The following is a 24,582-nucleotide window of genomic DNA, read 5'->3' as shown; positions in this document are numbered from 1 at the left end:
AGGGAAACTGTTTTTGGAATTGTGTCTTATGAGAGACAAGCACACATATGTTTTTCCTTTTCATGTATTCTAACTTGTAAATAAACGCTAGCAATAGTCGGCTAACAATGAAGGAAATGGGATTCCGCCAACGTTTTGTACACACACACTAAGTATATATGTAATGTAGCAACAGGCACATTCATAATAACATGTAAAATTAACATATTTTTTGTCCTTTAAAGCACATGGTGGCGCATTGATTTCACAGGTGCATCATAATGTTCGCTTTTTCCTACAAAAAAAAAAACTACCACTAATCATGGCAGACTTTTTGAGACCCAATGACTACTACTGAGGGACAAATTATAACCCATCCATCAATCATCTTCCGCTTATCCGAGGTCGGGTCGCGGGGGCAGCAGCCTAAGCAGGGAAGCCCAGACTTCCCTCCCCAGCCACTTTGTCTAGCTCTTCCCGGGGGATCCAGAGGCGTTCCCAGGCCAGCCGGGAGACATAGTCTTCCCAACGTGTCCTGGGTCTTTCCCTTTTCCCGTGGCCTCCTACCGGTTGGACGTGCCCTAAACACGTCCCTAGGGAGGCGTTCGGGTGGCATCCTGACCAGATGCCCGAGCCACCTCATCTGGCTCCTCTCGATGTGGAAGAGCAGCGGCTTTACTTTGAGCTCCTCTCGGATGGCAGAGCTTCTCACCCTATCTCTAAGGGAGAGCCCGCCACCCGGTGGAGGAAATTCATTCCGGCCGCTTGTACCCGTGATCTTATTCTTTCGGTCATGACCCAAAGCTCATGACCATAGGTGAGGATGGGAACGTAGATCGACCGGTAAATTGAGAGCTTTGCCTTCCGGCTCAGCTCCTTCTTCACCACAACGGATCGGTACAATGTCCGCGTTACAAATTATAACCCAGAGCCTTATATTTATGATCCTAAATTGTAAGGAGGATGAGCTACAAGTTTTGGAAGCTGAATGATTAGCAGAGCCAACAAATATAAACTATAAACATAATAAAACAATCACTTACTGTACAATGTCTGCTCTTACTAGGATACCAACTCATGTGATGTTCATATCTCCCAGTTTAGATGAAGAATTAATCAATCCTCACACAGGTAAATAAAGAAATACGAAAGGCAAACTCGCGTCTATTTGTGTTTTTCTTGTGATCTCCGGTTCTAAGTTGAATGTAAAAGTTTAAAAACTTCTTGATTCATGGCCACAACTTTCTACTATACAAATGTGAGTCAAGATTTATAATCTATAATTAAACTCACCAACACAGAGGCTGTGCAGCATCTTACCGGCTCATAAGTTAGCTCTCTTTGTTCACGGTGCTGCTATTAATACTTACTAAGCGTCAGCGCCTGTATTAACAATATCGTTAATATTCATTTCACGACATGTAACTACAGTATTGTTGGCGGTTTTTGGATTTTGTAGAGGGCTTTATGGGCGCAATAGATTACTCCCATTGGCTCCATGGCCACCCCATACTTGCCGTATATTACAATTTAGAGCATTAGACAAATGTGCTTGTTTGTCTTCCATAGGGATTGTGAATGATCTGCTATTTTTTTTTTAAAGTGCAGTTTCCTTTTAAAGCACTCTTGTGTCCAGGGACTTATTTCCTGAACTTTTCAACAATGACAAAAACAGATTATTTTGATAGTAAAAAAACAAAACAACCTATAACCAATGTAGTATTGACCACATACAGTTGTTACTGTCCATATTTGTATTGGTCCATCCACCTATGTTTACATTAAAGAGCGTATGGTTAGCATATCCTCCTATGGATACTTGCAAGAAACAGTTTATTTGCTGCCATGGAGCCCAGGATTGCTGACTTAAAAACAGATTTGCACTGTGGAAGGATGTTAGTCGCTAGCATACTAGCGTGGCTGCAAATTGCATTGAGGATGCGGTTGTTCGCTTGTTTTTTTGCAGGACACATATAGAATGTGTCATTAACATGCATTATCACGATATAACAATAGTATCAAAAGGTGCACCGTGGGCCCTGGCAGCGTACATTTGGCTTAATGTGACTTAGAACTATTACCTTTTTTTTTTCCTTTGTTGAAAATGTTGCTGTACAGTTAACGCGGGCCACATACTATTTCAATCATATCAATTAAAGAGAGTCAAGCACAAACCTTCTGCAACCCCCCAGGGGTACTGTCGGCCTCTGACCCGCTTGCTGTTCACCTCGATGATGGTGTTGCTGCCCACGACGGCCAACGGCAGCTTGTCCTGCAAACAACAAATATATGTTTCAATAAAGAAGTGTGGAGTCAGACTAAAACGTGATGATGCGAGCAGCTGGCGGCACCTTGATCTTCTTCACCAGGCGGTTTTCCTCTTCGTCATCCGTCTCGGGGAACTCGTAGATCTTGATCTTGTGCTCTTGGATTTCTCGCATGATCTGTCAGCGAGAGAAGATGTTAGTCACGTGACCGCTTCGAAAACACACAGTGTGAGAGAATCAATATAATATAGGTAACCACAACTCCATAAGGACAGAACAGGCTGAGGGACATGACTTTTTTTTTTTTGTGGAAAGCACTGACCTGCTTCTTGAACTGCTGACATTCCTCTGGCGTGAGCGTGTCTGCTTTGGCGATCAGCGGTATGACATTGACTTTCTCATGCAGACGTTTCATGAACTCGATGTCCAAGGGCTTCAGTCTGCATTTACATGAACAAAGTCAGGGTCACAATGAAAAATAGGCATATTATATCTAGTTATATCATCCATTTAGGGCTGATTTTTTTTTTTACCTAAAAAGATGCAATTTTCGATCCACACTGATATGTGAACTAAAATCTCAATAAATTAGAAATATTTTTACCCGCCAACATTCCATCCCCATTCCTAAGTGAGTCTCGCTGGCTAAGAGAAGTTAGCTCAGCTGTCCCGGTTCTCCCCACTGAGAGACAACGCCACCAGCAAGCCTCGGCGGTGTGGACTACCATTCATTAGCTTGCAATTTATTATGATTATTTATTTGTTTTTTAACTTGATGGATTCTGTTCAGTCTTTCTGGTATTTTCTATGAAGAAAATATATTGGAAAAAAATTGTCTTTGGGGCGGCATGGCGTAGTGGGTAGAGCGGCCCTGTCAGAAACCTGAGGGTTGCAGGTTCGCTTCCCACCTGTTGACATCAAAAGTCGCTGCCGTTGTGTCCTTGGGCAGGACACTTCACCCTTTGCCCCCGGTGCCGCTCACACTGGTGAATGAATGATTGGTGGTGGTCGGAGGGGCCGTAGGCGCAAACTGGCAGCCACGCTTCCGTCAGTCTACCCCAGGGCAGCTGTGGCTACAGATGTAGCTTACCACCACCAGGTGTGAATGAATGATGGGTTCCCACTTCTCTGTGAGCGCTTTGAGTATATAACAATAGAAAAGTGCGATATAAATCTAATCCATTATTATTATTATTGTCTCATCCCCATTAACTGTCCATCTGAGACATTGCATGCAGAACGGAAAAAGACCATTGGTTCAAGTTTCTTTAAAGCAGAAGGCAATGAAAAGTCTAATAATAATCATAACAGTAATAATTTCTTTAAAACATAAGCACATGGTCCTGAACACCGCATGTGCAGAATCTTACAGCATCGCAATCTCATTTCTAAGCAACCAAACCACAATTCCTGTTTTTTTCAACAATCATGCAGCCTTAGATTGAACACAAATGTGTGTTACCCTTGTAAAGACAGGTTATTGCATTCAGTTCAAGAATACAGAATGCACACATGTACCTAATGTTGTGTATTTGGATGTGTAACTACTCTTAAGGACTCTATTATTCCTTCTGTAGGAGGGACATGGAGTTAAAGCAAACAAAGTAAGAAACCATCTGTGACACCAGACGGATGTTTGCAACGTCGGGGTGACCTTGTAGTCATGAGAAAAGCAGAGTTATTCTTGGCCACTGGCGAGCTGGATAAATATGCCTGGGACATTTATGGATCACTACACACAAGGCGAACATGGAATGTTTACTTTGAGTATCATTTTACTTTTTGTTAAACTATAGCTGGCACTACTAGCAGAAACGTATTGTGATTAGCAGTCACTGAAGATAGAAATGCAGAGAGCAAGAAGTTCTAATACTCGTGACATTTTTGTACAGTCTGTAACAAACATCAGTTTTTGCAAGTAGAAACACATTTCAATACAATAAAGGCACACTACAAATATGTATATGACATAACAGCTTATTCTTCTAGTTTTTCTTTTAATTAATTTCTAAGTAAAATGGTTAAACTCTGATGAGACTTAAAAATGTGACGGACGTGTGTTTGTAGCTCCTGACATAAAATTTACATTATTAATGTCCTTGTGCAGGATTGTAGAAACAATTCATTTTTGCCTCAATGAGCTTGCATTTCATCCCTGCCTGAATGCAAAATATTTTATGATTATTTGAAACATATGTGCGCTAGTTGTCCTATACGGAAAGAATTCAAAATGATTTACGGCCAAATCTGCCATAAAAAAAAAAGGGTCGCACAACCTCAAGAGTCTCAACATGTGCCAGAGGGAAGAGTGCAGCCTGAGGACACACTTGCACAAACAATGTCTCGTATAAAGGACAGAGGGCTCTTTATAGTGTACAGTTACAAGTACTGTAGGTTTAACTGATTCCATCTAGACTGAAGGCATACAGACTCTATAGAACTGCCAACAAGTAAAACAGAGATTTCAGATATATTTCCTAAGAACATACACTTCTTTTGAATCTTATTTAAAGGGGACCTATTTACAAATTGACATGTGCAAAGGTAGTAATATATGATGAAACAAGACGGCTGGTAAAGAAGGATCTCCCCGTTTGTCACATTTCTATCACAAAGACAAAACCCGCCAGGTGGACAGCTGATGTTTTTCAATTTGTCCGTTTACAAAATCAACTTTTCTTACCTATTGGTACTTGTTTTGTGCATTAGTGTATAAGTCCAGAAAATAAGAAATCAAACCATGAAGGCTTGGCAGAGATATTTATAAAACAATATATTGCCTTCCTTGAAACATCCTCCAAACTAACGTTTTGAAATTTTCTTAACTTGTAACAATTTTCCAATTGGGGGCATCAGCGGATATCTCTATTTATCGTAAGGTTTTACCCGAAGAGCTTTGCGCAACTCCGCTATTTTAGTACGACGATTTTAGTCAATACTGGCAGTTCCTTGTTTTTCGCTATCCTCTTGTTGTGGGCGGACACATGCACAATCCGCTGTTGCCATTTCTAATATAACGTACCATATAGGTCAAACTCATGTCTAAGTAAACTCCATATGGAAGAGCTAAAAACTACAACGTGGCTGACGCGGTCGAAGTGGAGCCACATATATAAAACCACCCACAAAACGTTGCATCCTGAAGAGACGGTCAGAAAGCGGCTTGAAGATGGCCTGTAAAACAACATCTATGCATCTTGACCAAAGAAACCACCAATACATTTTATGTAGACCCCATTTAAAATGTAGATAAAAATCATAATATGGCTCCTTAAACAGAATCTGAGTGGTTAAGTTAATTTTGTGCACAATGTGTATGGCTTATAACACACACAGGTCATTTGTAAATACAATTCATAAGCTTTCTAGGCGTGTAGATGTGTGTTAAATTTAAAGAAAAACGCCCTTGGTCTCAGCCAAAAATCAAAGCAAGATGAACGCCTACATATATGTATGTATGTGTTTTTCTCATTGTGCTTCTTGCCGTTTTCCCCATTTTTGCTGGTGTTTTTGTGTCAAGTGCCAATGACAAATGAGTTACGGGCCAAAGATGGCAACTGTGGCTCACTTTGGGCACCCCTGCTGTAGAAACTGTTTATGGCCATTATAGTCCTAGTAATGTCGTACAATTTTCATCCTATGGTCACATATGAGACACAAGTCAGCTTACTCAGCACCAGAGATAGTAAAATCAGCTGTTCACCTGGCACGTTTTTTCTTTGTGATAAAAAGGGGATAAAATGGGAGATCCTTCTTTAGCAGCAGTCTTGTTTTATCATATATTACTACCTTTGCACATGTCAGTGTTCACTTTTGTACAACAAAAATCAACACAAAATCCCTACTTTGGAATATTTATGGTTGCTGTCGAGCGATGACGACGACTGAGGGTTCCGTGACCAATGAACGGGCCTTCCGACGGGCCACTCGCATTCACAGAACCTTACATTTTGTGGAAGATGTGGCAGAACTTCCAGTGGAACGCCGCAATGCGGGAGAGAGGAAGCCGGTTGATTACTCCATCCCCCCAAAAAAGCAAGTCCTAGCATGCAGGAGGAGTAATTTGAAGTTGGATGCTAGAAAATGACCACTGCGTTGCAACAATCAGCCTTAATGAATTGTTGCAGCTCCATTATTTTGGTGCATGTCATGCGCGTTTGTGAGACGAGTGGGCAAAGTGCTAAGGGGGTGTGGCTGCAGTGTCGAGAGCGCATGAATGTGAAGATGAAGAGAGAGAAGAGAGGCGTGCGGGCATGTTCAGGGGTTAAAATGTGTGCCTGTTGACGAGTGGGGGAGTCACTATTATCATATTAATACATTATTTTCCCAATATTTTCTTGATCGACCGGTACGGTCTTACAAAGATTGATTGGTCGATCGTGCTCGACCGGTAGGGTCTTACAAAGATTGACTGGTCGATCGTGATCGAGCGGTAGGGTCTTAGAATATTGACTGGTCAATCGCGATCGACGATTGACAGGTCGATCGCGATCGACCAGTAGGGTCTTAATGATTGAGTGGTCGATTGCGGTCGACCGGTAGAGTCTTAAAGATTGACTGGTCGATAGCGATCAACCGGTAGGGTCTTAAAGATTGACTGGTCGGTCGTGTTTGACAGGTTGGCAACCCCTGCTCTAGAACTACAACTGGTTCGGAACTAAGAGTGTTCGGATTGTAATTATCCAAATATGATTAGCAGTGAAGTAGAAAACTTTTAATGTTGTGGCTCAGAGAGCGAACATAAGCAACAACAAGTAAGCTGGCTGGATGATGCTATCAGTGCTAACGAGCGAGCTTGTTTGTTTCGGCGACATGTCCTGCAATTTGGTGCAGCGTTTAGGCAAGAGGAACAGCGAGTACCTGCGACTGAGGCGAGTGTTCAACAAATGTTGTTTTGATCCTATTTTTTTTTTTTATATTGTAGTGGAATTAAATAATTCCCCCACTTTTGTTAATGTTAGAGAGTTACGGTCAGACGGGTTTTTAACAGGACACATTTTCGATGTTTTGTGTTGTTGCGCTGAGAAGCAACGGCTGTATAGATACTGCTTAATTGCTGATAGAAAGTCGGAATGTCAATAAAACAATGAGCCCACGCTACAATATTTTGTTAGAAAAAAAGCAGAAATGATATTTTGACGCAAAACGTGGACATTTCAGATGCTTGATATACAGTGGGGCAAAAAAGTATTTAGTCAGCCACCGATTGTGCAAGTTCTCCCACTAAAATGATGACAGAGGTCTGTCATTTTTATCATAGGTACACTTCAACTGTGAGACAGAATGTGAAAAAAAATCATCCAGGAATTCACATTGTGGAAATTTTAAAGAATTTATTTGTAAATTATGGTGGAAAATAAGTATTTGGTCAACCATTCAAAGCTCAAAATCTCACAATACATGGCCCCATTCATTCTTTCCTTAACACGGATCAATCCACCTGTACTCTTAGCAGAAAAACAGCCCCAAAGCATGTTTCCACCCCCATGCTTTACAGTAGGTGTGGTGTTCTTGGGATGCAACTCAGTATTCTTCTTCCTCTAAACACAACGAGTTGAGTTTATTCCAAAAAGTTCTATTTTGGTTTCTTCTGACCACATGACATTCTCCCAATCCTCTGCTGTATCATCCATGTATCCATTTTGGTATAAACTCAACTCGTCGTGTTTGGAGGAAGAAGATATACGGAGTTGCATCCCAAGAACACCATACCTACTGTGAAGCATGGGGGTGGAAACATCATGCTTTGGAGCTATTTTTCTGCTAAGGGGACAGGACGATTGATCCGTGTTAAGGAAAGAATGAATGGGGCCATGTATCGTGAGATCTTGAGCCAAAACCTCCTTGCATCAATGAGAGCTTTGAATGGTTGACCAAATACTTATTTTCCACCATCCATCCATCATCCATCATCTTCCGCTTATCCGAGGTCGGGTCGCGGGGGCAACAGCCTAAGCAGGGAAACCCAGACTTCCCTCTCCCCAGCCACTTCGTCTAGCTCTTCCCGGGGGATCCCGAGGCGTTCCCAGGCCAGCCGGGAGACATAGTCTTCCCAACGTGTCCTGGGTCTTCCCCGTGGCCTCCTACCGGTTGGACGTGCCCTAAACACCTCCCTAGGGAGGCGTTCGGGTGGCATCCTGACCAGATGCCCGAACCACCTCATCTGGCTCCTCTCGATGTGGAGGAGCAGCGGCTTTACTTTGAGTTCCTCCCGGATGGCAGAGCTTCTCACCCTATCTCTAAGGGAGAGCCCCGCCACACGGCGGAGGAAACTCATTTCGGCCGCTTGTACCCGTGATCTTATCCTTTCGGTCATGACCCAAAGCTCATGACCATAGGTGAGGATGGGAACGTAGATCGACCGGTAAATTGAGAGCTTTGCCTTCCAGCTCAGCTCCTTCTTCACCACAACGGATCGGTACAACGTCCGCATTACTGAAGACGCCGCACCAATCCGCCTGTCGATCTCACGATCCATTCTTCCCTCACTCGTGAACAAGACTCCTAGGTACTTGAACTCCTCCACTTGGGGCAGGGTCTCCTCCCCAACCCGGAGATGGCACTCCACCCTTTTCCGGGCGAGAACCATGGACTCGGACTTGGAGGTGCTGATTCTCATTCCGGTCGCTTCACACTCGGCTGCGAACCGATCCAGCGAGAGCTGAAGATCCCGGTCAGATGAAGCCATCAGGACCACATCATCTGCAAAAAGCAGAGACCTAATCCTGTGGTTACCAAACCGGAACCCCTCAACGCCTTGACTGCGCCTAGAAATTCTGTCCATAAAAGTTATGAACAGAATCGGTGACAAAGGACAGCCTTGGCGGAGTCCAACCCTCACTGGAAATGTGTCCGACTTACTGCCGGCAATGCGAACCAAGCTCTGGCACTGATCGTACAGGGAACGGACCGCCAAAATAAGACAGTCCGATACCCCATACTCTCTGAGCACTCCCCACAGGACTTCCCGAGGGACACGGTCGAATGCCTTCTCCAAGTCCACAAAGCACATGTAGACTGGTTGGGCAAACTCCCATGCACCCTCAAGAACTCTGCCGAGAGTATAGAGCTGGTCCACAGTTCCACGACCAGGACGAAAACCACACTGTTCCTCCTGAATCCGAGGTTCGACTATCCGACGTAGCCTCCTCTCCAGTACACCTGAATAAACCTTACCAGGAAGGCTGAGGAGTGTGATCCCACGATAGTTGGAACACACCCTCCGGTCCCCCTTCTTAAAGAGAGGAACCACCACCCCGGTCTGCCAATCCAGAGGTACCGCCCCCGATGTCCACGCGATGCTGCAAAGTCTTGTCAACCAAGACAGCCCCACAGCATCCAGAGCCTTAAGGAACTCCGGGCGGGTCTCGTCCACCCCTGGGGCCTTGCCACCGAGGAGCTTTTTAACTACCTCAGCGACCTCAGCCCCAGAAATAGGAGAGTCCACCACAGATTCCCCAGGCACTGCTTCCTCATAGGAAGACGTGTTGGTGGGATTGAGGAGGTCTTCGAAGTATTCCTTCCACCTATCCACAACATCCGCAGTCGAGGTCAGCAGAACACCATCCGCACCATACACGGTGTTGATAGTGCACTGCTTCCCCTTCCTGAGGCGGCGGACGGTGGTCCAGAATCGCTTCGAAGCCGTCCGGAAGTCGTTTTCCATGGCTTCCCCGAACTCTTCCCATGTCCGAGTTTTTGCCTCCGCGACCGCTGAAGCTGCACACCGCTTGGCCTGTCGGTACCTGTCCACTGCCTCCGGAGTCCTATGAGCCAAAAGGACCCGATAGGACTCCTTCTTCAGCTTGACGGCATCCCTCACCGCTGGTGTCCACCAAGGGGTTTTAGGATTGCCGCCCCGACAGGCACCAACTACCTTGCGGCCACAGCTCCGATCTGCCGCCTCGACAATAGAGGTGCGGAACATGGTCCACTCGGACTCAATGTCCAGCACCTCCCTCGTGACATGTTCAAAGTTCTTCCGGAGGTGGGAATTGAAACTTTGTCTGACAGGAGACTCTGCCAGACGTTCCCAGCAGACCCTCACAATGCGTTTGGGCCTCCCAGGTCTGTCCGGCATCCTCCCCCACCATCGCAGCCAACTCACCACCAGGTGGTGATCGGTAGAAAGCTCCGCCCCTCTCTTCACCCGAGTGTCCAAAACATGAGGCCGCAAATCCGATGACACAACTACAAAGTCGATCATGGAACTGCGGCCTAGGGTGTCCTGGTGCCAAGTGCACATATGGACACCCTTATGTTTGAACATGGTGTTTGTTATCGACAAACTGTGACGAGCACAAAAGTCCAATAACAAAACACCACTCGGGTTCAGATCCGGGCGGCCATTCTTCCCAATCACGCCTCTCCAGGTTTCACTGTCGTTGCCAACGTGAGCGTTGAAGTCTCCCAGTAGGACAAGGGAATCACCCGGGGGAGCACTTTCCAGTACTCCCTCGAGTGTTCCCAAAAAGGGTGGGTACTCTGAACTGCTGTTTGGTGCATAAGCACAAACAACAGTCAGGACCCGTCCCCCCACCCGAAAGCGGAGGGAGGCTACCCTTTCGTCCACCGGGTTGAACTCCAACGTACAGGCTTTGAGCCGGGGGGAAACAAGAATTGCCACCCCGGCCCGTCGCCTCTCACTGCCGGCAACGCCAGAGTGGAAGAGGGTCCAATCACTCTCGAGAGAAGTGGTTCCAGAGCCCTTGCTGTGCGTCGAAGTGAGTCCGACTATATCCAGCCGGAATTTCTCGACTTCGCGCACTAGCTCAGGCTCTTTCCCCCCCAGTGACGTGACGTTCCACGTCCCAAGAGCTAGCTTCTGTAGCCGAGGATCGGACCGCCAAGTGCCCTGCCTTCGGCTGTCGCCCAGCTCACAATGCACCCGACCTCTATGGCCCCTGCTATGGGTGGTGAGCCCATTGGAGGGGTGACCCACGTTGCCTCTTCGGGCTGTGCCCGGCCGGGCCCCATGGGAACAGGCCCGGCCACCAGGCGCTCGCCATCGTGCCCCACCTCCGGGCCTGGCTCCAGAGGGGGGCCCCGGTGACCCGCGTCCGGGCGAGGGAAATCTGGGTCCATGGTTTTTCATCTTCATAAAGGTCTTCGAGCTGCTCTTTGTCTGACCCCTCACCTAGAACCTGTTTGCCTTGGGAGACCCTACCAGGGGGCTTTATGGACAACATAATTTTCCACCATTATTTACAAATACATTCTTTAAAATTCCTACAATGTGAATTCCTGGGGTTTTTTTTCACATTCTGTCTCTCTCAGTTGAAGTGTACTTATGATGAGAATTACAGACCTCTGTCATCATTTTAAGTGGGAGAACTTGCACAATCGGTGGCTGACTGAATACTCTTTTGCCCCATTGTAACACGTTGGTTTGGAGGTTGTTTTTTTTTTAAGAGTGCTTCATAAGTGGAATAGAACAACTTCATTGTTAGCTGACTTTTGCTTACCTTTATTCATGAGTGAGACTGCATATAGAAAGAAAAACATAAGTCCTTGCCTTCCGTATGGATTCTAAATGATTGGCAACATTTTTAAAAAAGTGCAGTTCCCTATTAATAAAGAGATTTTTGAAGTCATCGATTCATCGTCTACTGTGCGAAATTCACACAAAAACATCACAGTGCAGAAGACTTTAACTTTAATTGGAATGTCGGTAGACAAGGGCAATTTCCACCAATCTTCAGCAGAATCCGGAAAAGTTGACAGCTTTATTCGACTATGTGACAGATTTCTCCGGTTCAAATATAAATACCAAAGCAATTGCTTCATTTCAGGACTGTAAAATGCCTATTAAAGCAAGCAGCTAACACTTGTTGGTCTTAATCAGCTGCATTGCATTTTGTCAACATCCGCCAAACGTTTTTATTTTAAAACAGCTGACTCAGTCAAACATCATCATTTACAACAAAGCCTGGAGGGTGCAGTAGTCTTAGGAAACCATTCTGCACAATTTTACTGGCACACTTTTGGTGGCACAAAACTGGCTAAACATATAAACAACGTAATATTAAAGTACCAGTAGAGTGGAAAAACAAGTTGCCTCTATATTTACGCTATTATATCATATATCTGATTTATGACACTGAAAGACTTAAAAAGTTTGCGAGTAGTTCGATATTATCAAAATAGTATCAATCTCATCGAGATTCCGGAGCCATTTTGAGAGATAATGGGCTAGCCAGACACGTCATCGTGTGACGAAGAGGTAGGAAGCACAAATCCCTTTATCACAAACAAGAAAAATCATGCAGACTTTACTTTGTAGAAAAATATGATCCAGAAACTTATAGTTGATCCTGAATATAAGGAAAATGAGCTACAAGTTTTAGAAGCTCTGCTGAACAGATCCATCTTTACACTAAGCATCATGCTGCAGTATTGCCAAATGCTGAACAAGAAATATAAACTACATACATTAAACGATAGCCTACTGTACGATGTCTGCTCTTACTTCGATGACGACTGATAGGATGTCCATATCTCCCCGTTTACATGAAGAATTAATCATGATGCATACGAAAGGTTAACAAGACAAAGGCTCCCTGCAGACACTGTCTTCAATTGTGTGTTTGTCTTCATCTTCAAGTATACATTGAATGTCACAGGTGAACATCTTCTAGACTAATGGCTAAATCCTCCTAATATTCAGATGAAAGACATGATTTATAATCTATAATAACTTTTACAAGCCGAGATGCGACGAAGCGAGAGCAGCAGGACATCGCAGCCAGCTCACAGTAAAAGCTGCAGACGGCTACTTGGCTGACTGTTACAATCCGCTGCTAAAAAATATTTGTCTGCGTTACCGCTTATAATAACAACATTACTAATATTTAATTCATGTTCAGGTCATGATATGTATATAGACTACTGTTGGCGGGTTTTGAATGGTTATTTAGAGCGTTTTGTGCATGGAATAGAGAGCCCCCATTGATGGACTATTTATGTATTTATTTATTCACCACATAGAATGCATTAAAAAAAAGTTCATGTCTTTAATAGGGATTGTGAATGATCCACAGCACATCTATCTCTAATTGCTGTGTATTTCCAGTATGACTGATCGGATACTATGGTCAGAGTGCAGAGGTGTTAATCCAATGACGTCAATCTACGGACATTACTGAAGATATTCAAAATGGCTGACTGAATTTGTGGCATTTTGTGATGCTTAGATGTTTATTTAACATACTTTGCAGATTGTTAAGACAATTGGATATGGTTTAACAGATACAATGAAACAAATAAGCATGTAAAGTAAATTAGTTTTTCCACTCCGACTGGTACTTAAAAGATACATTTACCATTGCAAAGATAATACTTCTCAGCTTTAATTGACACTGTCAGAGGTATATGGAGGAGGTATACCAAATACTGTGACCAGTGAGTGTTCACTGCTGGTGGTTTGCCAAACTCACCCGTGTCCTGAGGGTGCGATGAAGTAGAGGCAGCAGTGAATTCGGCTGTCGGGCATCTGTCGTCTGTTCACCCGTGATTCAGAGTTCAGGTAGTCCTCAAACTTGCTGTCAATGTGGTCGATGACAGGCTGCCAGCTGCGGACACACACTTGTTAAGAAACAAATCTCCACAGCACGCATTCAAATTATTATCCATGTTATGGATGTAAGATGAAGAAATGGTAGGAGTGTCCAACTGAAGTGGTGTAAATTCTTACCAGTTGCTGTTGTCGACAGCATCACCAAAGCCTGGAGTGTCAACAATTGTGAGCAACAGCTGCACGCCGCCTTCCTTTATGAGCACTTTTGACTGCTCCACCTGAGACAAGGCAGAGCATTGAAGGGCAAGTTGAGATTTATTATTTGGTAGAAAGAGGGTCTCTGAACCCAGAACAATTAAATCAAAATAGAACCCATGCGACAGAAGAAAATAAAACCATTAGCTGTGCTAACTAGCATGTCACACGTAGACATGACGCCAGCGACATGTTCAAACAGGTCATACTCACACTGTGCTTTTAGAGAACTATGTTGAGGAACTGGTAGAACACACAAACATCAGGAGACAGCAATGTTGTCACTCATGAGCCAGACAAAGTGTCGCACTTGTAGGGTTCTCAACAGGAGTTCATACAACTTGTGTAATTACTGCGACAACAAGTAAAGCTGCAGCTGGCAATGAACATGAGCCAGAATGTACTCGTTATCTTCCATGCCAATCAAATAGTGTTTAAAGAGAAAATGGTTACCAATAGTTAGACCAAATTGTTAATCCTGCCGAGCTCGAAGGCATACAAAGAATAGTTCAGTAGGCATTTATATTTAATTTACACTGTCAAAAGATGTGAAGGTTGGGATGCGCCAATCGATAGACTACAGATCAGTATCGCCTGATTTTTGTGAAAAATTACGAGATCACCATTGCGGTTTAGTTATGCCTTTCATTGCCGAGCATTAACGGCAATCCCCTCTGGCTGACATTATTTATTTTAAATTCACTGGCTGACAAGCTAGCAGCTAATTGTGTATCTCCATACGCAGTGCAGAGCTTCATCCCAAAGATAATAATCATAACCGTATTGCATCAAAATAAACTACATTTCTTATTATAATTATCTCATATATTTATCACTGGACGACAAGACAAAACGTGTTAAACATGGAAAGCAAGCCAGAAGCAGGATTGGTAATAGCTAAGATAGCCGCTAACATAGCATGAAGCAACACGAAGAATTAAGTGTTTAGTAAACTTTAAGAAGATGAAAACATGTTACAGCAGAAAGTAAGCAGTTACTAACAGGAAATTAAGAAGTAGATAGGCCTATATCATCTTCCGATAAATGCTTTAATATGTGATATCGGAAATTATCTGTATCGGTTTCAAAAAGTGAAATAAATGACTTTTTAAAACGCTGTTGTACGGAGCGTTATATATCCGGTAACACACGGATATAAACCCAGTCAGCAGCCTCTCCCCTCTTTCCACACACAAAAAAGGAGTTGACGACTGCTGCATGAGAGGTTTACTGGCGACGCTTGATGACCTCATCAAAACCGCCGCGAGCGCAGCATAACAACAACAAGAGCGTGTTGTTGCCGGTGCTGTAGCCGTGGCTAACAAGCGAGCTTGCTCGGTGACTGACTAACGACACCATGTCTATGGTTTGGGATTATTTTAAAGTGTCTCTGACGGATAAAAATCTGGCAATTTGCAATGACTGCAAAAAGTTGGTCATGCGAGGTGGAACCAAGACGTCTTCCTTTAACACAAGCAATTTGATGTCCCACCTCTTCAAGAATCATAAGGAGATACACGATGAATACAAGCAAAAGATGGATGAAAATCAAACACCGAAAAAAAAGGAGTACCACACAGTTGTCGCTTAAAGACTCCGCCGAGGTAAAAAACTTAAATACAACAAAAAACACCCCGGAGCAAAAGCTCACGTTGAGGTCAGGGACAACGCACGGCGGTGGAGTTTGGTGTGGCTAGTCTGCCCTGCATGTCGCACACTTTGCAGCTTTCAGTGAACGGTGGTGTCCTGTCTCAATACAGCATTTCAGAAGCTGTGGCTGACTTGTAGGCCACTTCAAGCACTCACCACTAGCTTGCCGCACATTTGTGTTACTCATACAGATATGTTAGAGCAGGGCAGATTGAGCCCAGTTTATAATTTCCTGTTGTACAGTATGCCAAGCGGTATTGCACTAAAGGAGGACTATGTTATTGTGTACTTTATTACTCTAGTATACTCTGGACTGAAGCCGTGTGCCTTCATTGTTTTTGTAGCTGTTGTTTTGAGGCACGTTTAAAAAAAATAAAGAATAATGCACTTAGACTTAGTGAAAGTCAAAGTATAGTATTTCCCATAGTTGTAGTGGGTAACAGGATTATCTCAGGGAGAGCATATCCCAAATTCCAATCTGCTGTTTTGAGGCATGTTAAAAAAAATAACGCACTGTGACTTCAACAATAAATATGGCAGTGTCATGTTGGCACTTTACCATCATTTTAGAGTTCAATTTATTCTCTTATTTTGGAAAACCTTGTTAAATTGTTTAATGCATCCAGCAGGCAATCACAAAAAAATGAGGCATAATAATGTGTTAATTCCACGACCGTATATATCAGTATCGGTTGATATCGGAATCGGTAATTAAGAGTTGGACAATATCGGAATATCGGATATCGTCAAAAAAGCCATTATCGGACATCTCTACAAGTAGATTAATGAGATTCAGATATGAGACAATAACATAACAGCAACTGTGCCATGTTTGTGAGTTGGCTAAGCCAATTGCACACGACGTAAGGAGAAGGCGGGTGGAGTAATAAATCAGTCGTGTTAATATCAAGGGTAGTAGCAGTATATGATTAATACTAGAGTGATTCGGTCGACATTTTCATCCATCAAAATAATTTTGGTGTTATTTTTGTTCATGTTTACAAACTCAGGGAATAATTCCCTGGACAAAGCAGGATTTTGAGGTCGAAAAACAAAAAATTTAAAAAGGTGGTAGATGTTTGGGCTATAAAAATATCCAAATCTCACTGTTTTGATATCATCACAATATCTAAGCCTAGGTACTGACTGTTGTAAAATAAAAAAAATAAAAAGAAAGCCAGTGTGGCAGGAATGTTAATAAGAAACACAATTCATGTAATTATTACTACAAAAAATAATTTTTAAGTGCAAAGAAGAGTGCAATTACATTAAGGATTTCACGTAACTTTAGATAATCGTCTTTTAACTGACAAAGTAAACATCCAGGTGTAAAATAATAATATTCAGTTTAGTGTCTTAACATCCTGAGAAGCATCGTCTTCTGCAGTGGCCATTTTTGTATTAGGAAAATGCTGATTGTCAGGAGGTTAACTGACAATATAACTTTTAATAATGTAAATACCTCACAGCAAGGGTATTTTCCATGCGAGGGTTCATCAAGTGGCCTATTACTCATATTCCTCGTTGTACACGTTGCGGTCTTTTGTTTTTTTTTTAGATTTATGCCAAAAGGAAATAACTGCTTGTCTGCTCATTCATCGGACCGACAAAAGACTCTAACATCATATTTTCTCCCTGATTGTATTTGTGTTCATTGTAAAACTAAAATGTGTCCATACTTTCCAATTTAAACTTTGTAGGAAGTTCTCCGCTCTGCTTGCCTGCCCTGCTCGAAGGATCATGGGATGTGTAGTTTACTTTTCGGACTGGCCCATTTATTAGCGCCAGAAAAAAAACACACTGAAAAAAATACTCCAAGTTCTTGTCTAATACCACATACCTTGGTGTTATTGCTAGCATTTTGGAGCCAAACTACTAAATGACATCCCTGGTAGAAAGCAGTTTTTACATTTGTTTAGTTGTTGTGTACTATTGCTTTTGTTTTGTTCAAATTATTTTATGTAATAAAAACAATATTAAAATACTTAAAAATAATGTGTTATCAATAACACTCACCACAAATACATAGAAAAATGTACAGTTAATGCAAATTAGAGATCGACAGATTATTATTGCCTGGAGATTTCCCATATTTTAAAAGGCAAAAGTGAGGCTCTTGTGCAGGGGTAGGGAACCTATGGCTCTAGAGCCAGATGTGGCTCTTTTGATGACTGCACCTGGCTCTCAGATAAATTTTAGCTAACATTGCTTAACACGATAAGTAATGAATAAATCCGCTGGTAATCACAGTATTAAAAATAACGTTCAAAATATAAAAAATTCTCATGCATTTTCATCTATCCATCCGGTTTCTACCGCACCTGTTCAAGAAGTCGCATTAATGGTAAGAAGTATTTTTTAAATTTTTGGCTAGCCTCAGAATAACAATGTTATTAAAAAGAATAAGAGACCTATTATACTCTAAAAATGTTGGTCTTTCTTAAAAATGCACGCATATAGTTGTATTCAGTGTTAAAAAAAAATAGTAATAATAAAAAAAAATTTGTATGGCTCTCACGGAAATACTTTTTAAAATATTTGGCGTGTATGGCTCTCAGCCAAAAAGGTTCCCGACCCCTGCTCTTGTGACTCGCTGTCTTGGACACATGTATTAAAGGTGTTTGTGAAATCCCCTGATGTTGGAAAGAGTTGCAATTCCCACACTCGACTGGAGTATTTGGTTCGAGATGCAGGAATGAGTTTGTTGTGCTGCTGCCGTTTTAAACTAACTTTGCAGCGCGCAGTCATTTGTTTCACACCTTCTTCCGCAAATCTACACCACTGACAGCACTTTTCTCTTCTTGGGAATCAACTTCTCACTCTAGTTAAAATTAGCCATGTTTTGATGGTTGTGTGAATCTCCGCTAAGGAAATAAGGGGGAGGTTGGAAGCTATGGAAGCGGAGATAAACAAAAACTTTAATTTGAGAAAATCGATATGTCACCCAGGCCTGAATATCGGCTCCAAATATTAATTACCTGCCTCCTTGACTACTAATAATTGGTATCTGCTTTGAAAATACATATTGCTCAATCTCTAATACAAGTGATCAATGTCGGTATTGATGTCGGTATTGATGTCGGACGATCTTACTCATGGATGATTAAGTTCCGAATCGGCAGCATAAAACCTTGACCAGAACATCCTTACGAGGGGTACCAAAATAATGTTCTAACAGCTTTACTTTCAAGGTATGGCACCGAAAGGGCAGAGATGGTCACAGAAAAATTTGGTACACCAAATAATCATTTAAATAGAGCACAGAGTTTTATTTTCCTTTATTCAAACTCAGTGTTACCGTTCAAACTGTGTGAAATGTTACAGTGGCCAAAAGAATTAAATATACTTGTTAAATAAAAACCTATGCCTTGTTTTTAATGACTACTTAGGCCTACTCCTCATTATGGTGGAACTTGGAGAGCAAAGTTTTTTCTGAGATGTTACCAATGCTTTATTAAAATGTACCTGGACTGTCTTCTTGATTCGATGTGAAGGTCCTGGATACTCTGCTGAGTATAGGTCGGTGAGGAAGAGCGAGTTGATCAGCGTGGATTTTCCCAAACCTGACTCACCTATTGGAAGAGCAACATAAGAGCACGGGCAGCAATGTTAGGAAACGTTACTTAAGAGGTTGCTATCACTTAAATAAATAAAACATTGTGAAACCACTAGGGGTGTAACGGTACGTATATTTGTATTGAACCGTTTCGGTATGGGGGTTTAGGTGAAGTGAAGTGAATTATATTTATATAGCGCTTCTCTCAAGTGACTCAAAGCGCTTTACATAGTGACACCCAATATCTAAGTTACATTTAAACCAGTGTGGGTGGCACTGGGAGCAGGTGGGTAAAGTGTCTTGCCCAAGGACACGAGGCAGTAACTAGGATAGCAGAAGCGGGAATCGAACCTGCAACCCTCAAGTTGCTGACACGGCCACTCTACCAACCGAGCTATGCCGCCCCGGTGCAGAGGTGTACCGAACGAGTTTCCACACGAACATATTAAGTAGCGTAAACAATACTCAAAATGCCAGACATTTGAGGCATTTAAGAAACTCTGCCCTGACAGCTCTGCAAAAGAGGACATGTCCGGTGAAAAGAGGACGTATGGTCAGTCTATCGTAGCCCGGTCGCTGCTAGCATGCTATCAAAAGAGGACATGTCCGGTGCTCGCAGCGACTGGGCTAGGATAAACTGACCATACGTCCTCTTTTCACCGGATATGTCTTCTTTTGTAGGGTTGTCCGGGCGTGGTTTATTAAATGCCTCAAATGTCCGGCATTTTCAGTTATGGTTGCGTGTATTAACAATGTATGTTCAGGATTAAGAAGGGGTTAAAAACAAAACAAATTGTGCACGCAGCAGCATTCGTGAGGGAGGGGCAGAGACAGAGAGAGCGAGAAAGTTATGATAAACGCGCATGCGTCACCAGGCTCTGCTTTTTACCCATAGATTTATCAGTTTTAATTTTTTATTATCTAAAGCAGTGGTGTCAAAAGTGTGCCCTGGAGGCCATTTGCGGCCCACAGCTAATGTTTTAAAGGCTCACGGCACATTCTAAAAATACTATTAAAATAAACAAAAACATAACAAAAGTGAAATAGAAAAAGCTTGAAGGTTAAATGTAATTTAGAAAAAGTTGCAATGTTGACTAATTAAACATCCATCCATCCATCCATCTTCTTCCGCTTATCAGAGGTCGGGTCGCGGGGGCAACAGCCTAAGCAGGGAAACCCAGACTTCCCTCTCCCCAGCCACTTTGTCTAGCTCTTCCTGGGGGATCCCGAGGCGTTCCCAGGCCAGCCGGGAGACATAGTCTTCCCAACGTGTCCTGGGTCTTCCCCGTGGCCTCCTACCAGCTGGACGTGCCTTAAATACCTCCCTAGGGAGGCGTTCGGGTGGCATCCTGACCAGATGCCCGAACCACCTCATCTGGCTCCTCTCGATGTGAAGGAGCAGCGGCTTTACTTTGAGTCCCTCCCGGATGGCAGAGCTTCTCACCCTATCTCTAAGGGAGAGCCCCGCCACACGGCGGAGGAAACTCATTTCGGCCGCTTGTACCCGTGATCTTATCCTTTCGGTCATGACCCAAAGCTCATGACCATAGGTGAGGATGGGAACGTAGATCGACCGGTAAATTGAGAGCTTTGCCTTCCGGCTCAGCTCCTTCTTCACCACAACGTATCGGTACAACGTCCGCATTACTGAAGACGCCACACCGATCCGCCTGTCGATCTCACGATCCACTCTTCCCCCACTCGTGAACAAGACTCCTAGGTACTTTAACTCCTCCACTTGGGGCAGGGTCTCCTCCCCAACCCGGAGATGGCACTCCACCCTTTTCCGGGCGAGAACCATGGACTCGGACTTTGAGGTGCTGATTCTCATTCCGGTCGCTTCACACTCTGCTGCAAACCGATCCAGTAAGAGCTGAAGATCCCGGTCAGATGAAGCCATCAGGACCACATCATCTGCAAAAAGCAGGGACCTAATCCCGCGGCCACCAAACCCCTCAACGCCTTGACTGCGCCTAGAAATTCTGTCCATAAAAGTTATGAACAGAATCGGTGACGAAGGACAGCCTTGGCGGAGTCCAACCCTCACTGGAAATGTGGTTGACTTACTGCCGGCAATGCGGACCAAGCTCTGGCACTGATCGTACAGGGAGCGGACCGCCACAATAAGACAGTCCGATACCCCATACTCTCTGAGCACTCCCCACAGGACTTCCCGAGGGACACGGTCGAATGCCTTCTCCAAGTCCACAAAGCACATGTAGACTGGTTGGGCAAACTCCCATGCACCCTCAAGAACCCTGCCGAGAGTATAGAGCTGGTCCACAGTTCCACGACCAGGACGAAAACCACACTGTTCCTCCTGGATCCGAGGTTCGACTATCCGGCGCAGCCTCCTCTCCAGTACACCTGAATAAACCTTACCGGGAAGGCTGAGGAGTGTGATCCCACGATAGTTGGAACACACCCTCCGGGAATTGAAACTTTCTCTGACAGGAGACTCTGCCAGACGTTCCCAGCAGACCCTCACAATGCGTTTGGGCCTCCCAGGTCTGTCCGGCATCCTCTCCCACCATCGCAGCCAACTCACCACCAGGTGGTGATCGGTAGAAAGTTCCGCCCCTCTCTTCACCCGAGTGTCCAAAACATAAGGCCGCAAATCCGATGACACAACTATAAAGTCGATCATGGAACTGCGGCCTAGGGTGTCCTGGTGCCAAGTGCACATATGGACACCCTTATGTTTAAACATGGTGTTTGTAATGGACAAACTGTGACGAGCACAAAAGTCCAATAACAAAACACCACTCGGGTTCAGATCCGGGCGGCCATTCTTCCCAATCACGCCTCTCCAGGTTTCACTGTCGTTGCCAACATGAGCGTTGAAGTCCCCCAGTAGGACAAGGGAATCACCCAGGGGAGCACTTTCCAGTAAACCCTCGAGTGCTCCCAAAAAGGGTGGGTACTCTGAACTGCTGTTTGGTGCGTAAGCACAAACAACAGTCCGGACCCGTCCCCCCACCCGAAGGCGGAGGGAGGCTACCCTTTCGTCCCCCGGGTTGAACTCCAACGTGCAGGCTTTAAGCCGGGGGGCAACCAGAATTGCCACCCCAGCCCGTCGCTTCTTACTGTCGGCAACGCCAGAGTGGAAGAGAGTCCAGTCCCTCTCCAGAGAAGTGGTTCCAGAGCCCTTGCTGTGCGTCGAAGTGAGTCCGACTATATCCAGCCGGAACTTCTCCACTTCGCGCACTAGCTCAGGCTCTTTCCCCCCCAGTGAGGTGACGTTCCACGTCCCAAGAGCTAGCTTCTGTAGCCGAGGGTCGGACCGCCAAGTGCCCTGCCTTCGGCTGCCGCCCAGCTCGCATTGCACCCGACCTCTATGGTCCCTGCTATGGGTGGTGAGCCGATTGGAGGGGTGATCCACGTTGGCTCTTCAGGCTGTGCCCGGCCGGGCCCCATGGGAACAGGCCCGGCCACCAGGCGCTCGCCATCGTGCCCCACCTCCGGGCCTGGCTCTAGAGGGGGGCCCCGGTGACCCGCGTCCGGGCGAGGGAAATTTGGGTCCATGTTTTATTTTCTTCATAGAGGTCTTCGAGCTGCTCTTTGTCTGATCCCTCACCTAGAACCTGTTTGCCTTGGGAGACCCTACCAGGGGGCATAAAGCCCCCGGACAACATAGCTCCTAGGATCATTGGGACACACAAACTCCTCTACCACGATAAGGTGGCCCCTCAGAGAGGAGACTAATAAAACAAATATATATATATATATATATATATATATATATATATTTTTTTTCTCTCTCTCAAACTATCATTGCTCAAAACATAATATTATAAATAATAAATAATTATATATAATAAACATTATATTATAAATATATTATAAATATTATAAATAATAATATTATAAATAATAAAACAAATATTTTTTTTTTCTCTCAAACTATCATTGCTCAAAACATAATATTGAATCAAAATCAATGTTATGAGTTATTGACCTATCCAAGGTTCCGATTACTTCACACCAAATATTCCACTAAGAAAAATATTTTTGGTGGAAGATTTAGCAAATCTGGTAAATAAATAACCCAAAAATATATATTTTGTTGTTTTCTTATTGTACCGAAAATTAACCGAACTGTGACCTCTAAACCGAGGTATGTATTGAACCGAAATTTTTGTGTACCGTTACACCCCTAGAAACCACCAAAGTTAAATGTCCCTGAAGAAACAAATGTAAGATGTATCAGCTTATAAACACCATTTTACACAATGTAAAATATACCTAAAAACATTGCCTTTACAGTACATAATGTTTTCAGGATGGTGACTGACCTTGAACATATCAATACAATTGATTTATTTACTATGGAAAAACAGATCAGAGGTCAACCAGCGACCTGGAATGGATTGTATTGACCATGGAGGTTCCACGGTATATGCAAATGAACAGAGCATCCATCCATGCACAAGACAACAAACAGACCGTGTCATTGTGTTACTTTGAAGGCACATTGAGCTTGGTAAGTCCAGTGTGGACAGCATCCAAAAGGATCATGAGCTCACATGAACACTGGTTCTGCCTGCCAGTGTTTAATGAGACGCCACTCTCACAAACAACCAGACGAAATGGGGGGAATTTGTTACGAACAAAGCTTGGCCAAATTCTCCTGCCACAACATCACAATGAGAAGCAATGATCGGCCTATAGTGCATGACACCTGGACACGCACTGGTACCAGTCCCATCTACTTCCTTCCTTTCCTCTGGCACTCTTCCTGCCTTCTGAGCTCACACCTCGATGGTGACGTCCTGCTCTGCACAGCAAGGACATGTGGGCTCATTGTGAAGCACAGCCAAGACAAACTCAACACTCATAAATTGTGTGTGTGTGTGCAAACAAAAATGAGCCTCAAAAACCTTTTCCATGTTGGCTCAATATAATCCTCAATGACGTCCAAAGTGACAGTATTTGTTCCACACTGGGCTTTTTTTCTGGGACATGTGAGTTTGTCACCATTTAGCTGATTTATAAATAGATATGAGAGCAAGAATCAGCATCTTATCTCCGATTCATTAATGATATTCTGACAAAAAAAAGCTAACCAACACGTTTTTACAGTGAACAAAAAGTGCAGAGCGAGCAGCGTGAGCGGAGCTATTCTTAGAGATTCGCTGCTGCAAATTCTATTGGTCCCAGCACAGGAAATGGTTTTGACCCGAACAAACATTTTCCCTCCAAAAAAGGGACTGATGAGCCGGAGAGGACATTGGCTCAAAAGCTGCATTCTTCTCCAAAGAATATCTGCATTTTTGTACAAACGGTCTGTTCAACAAGACGGTGTTGCTTTTCCAAAAAGTCAGCAGTGCTCCGCTTCCGCATCTTTCACTCAGCAGTGA

The 24,582-nt window shown here is 43.9% G+C and overlaps 1 protein-coding gene across 3 annotated transcripts in view; it reads right to left on the bottom strand.

Annotated features, from left to right (window-relative positions):
* The window catches only part of septin7b (septin 7b), a 49,418-nt gene that overhangs the window by 15,195 nt on the left and 9,641 nt on the right, over positions 1 to 24,582 (bottom strand). For all 3 annotated transcript variants that reach the window (XM_061915482.1, XM_061915480.1, XM_061915481.1), the window contains 6 exons: positions 19,132 to 19,238; positions 13,939 to 14,039; positions 13,682 to 13,816; positions 2,569 to 2,686; positions 2,331 to 2,423; positions 2,155 to 2,251 (listed from right to left, as the gene is read on the bottom strand). In XM_061915482.1, the coding sequence (XP_061771466.1) occupies positions 2,155 to 2,251; positions 2,331 to 2,423; positions 2,569 to 2,686; positions 13,682 to 13,816; positions 13,939 to 14,039; positions 19,132 to 19,238 (651 nt within the window). The remainder of the gene's footprint in view (positions 1 to 2,154; positions 2,252 to 2,330; positions 2,424 to 2,568; positions 2,687 to 13,681; positions 13,817 to 13,938; positions 14,040 to 19,131; positions 19,239 to 24,582) is intronic.

Source organism: Nerophis ophidion, linkage group LG11, assembly GCF_033978795.1.
Source record: "Nerophis ophidion isolate RoL-2023_Sa linkage group LG11, RoL_Noph_v1.0, whole genome shotgun sequence".
NCBI classification, from domain to species: domain Eukaryota; kingdom Metazoa; phylum Chordata; class Actinopteri; order Syngnathiformes; family Syngnathidae; genus Nerophis; species Nerophis ophidion.
The sequence above is the reverse complement of the archived record's forward strand: the minus strand, read 5'-3'. Positions and strand labels throughout refer to the sequence as shown.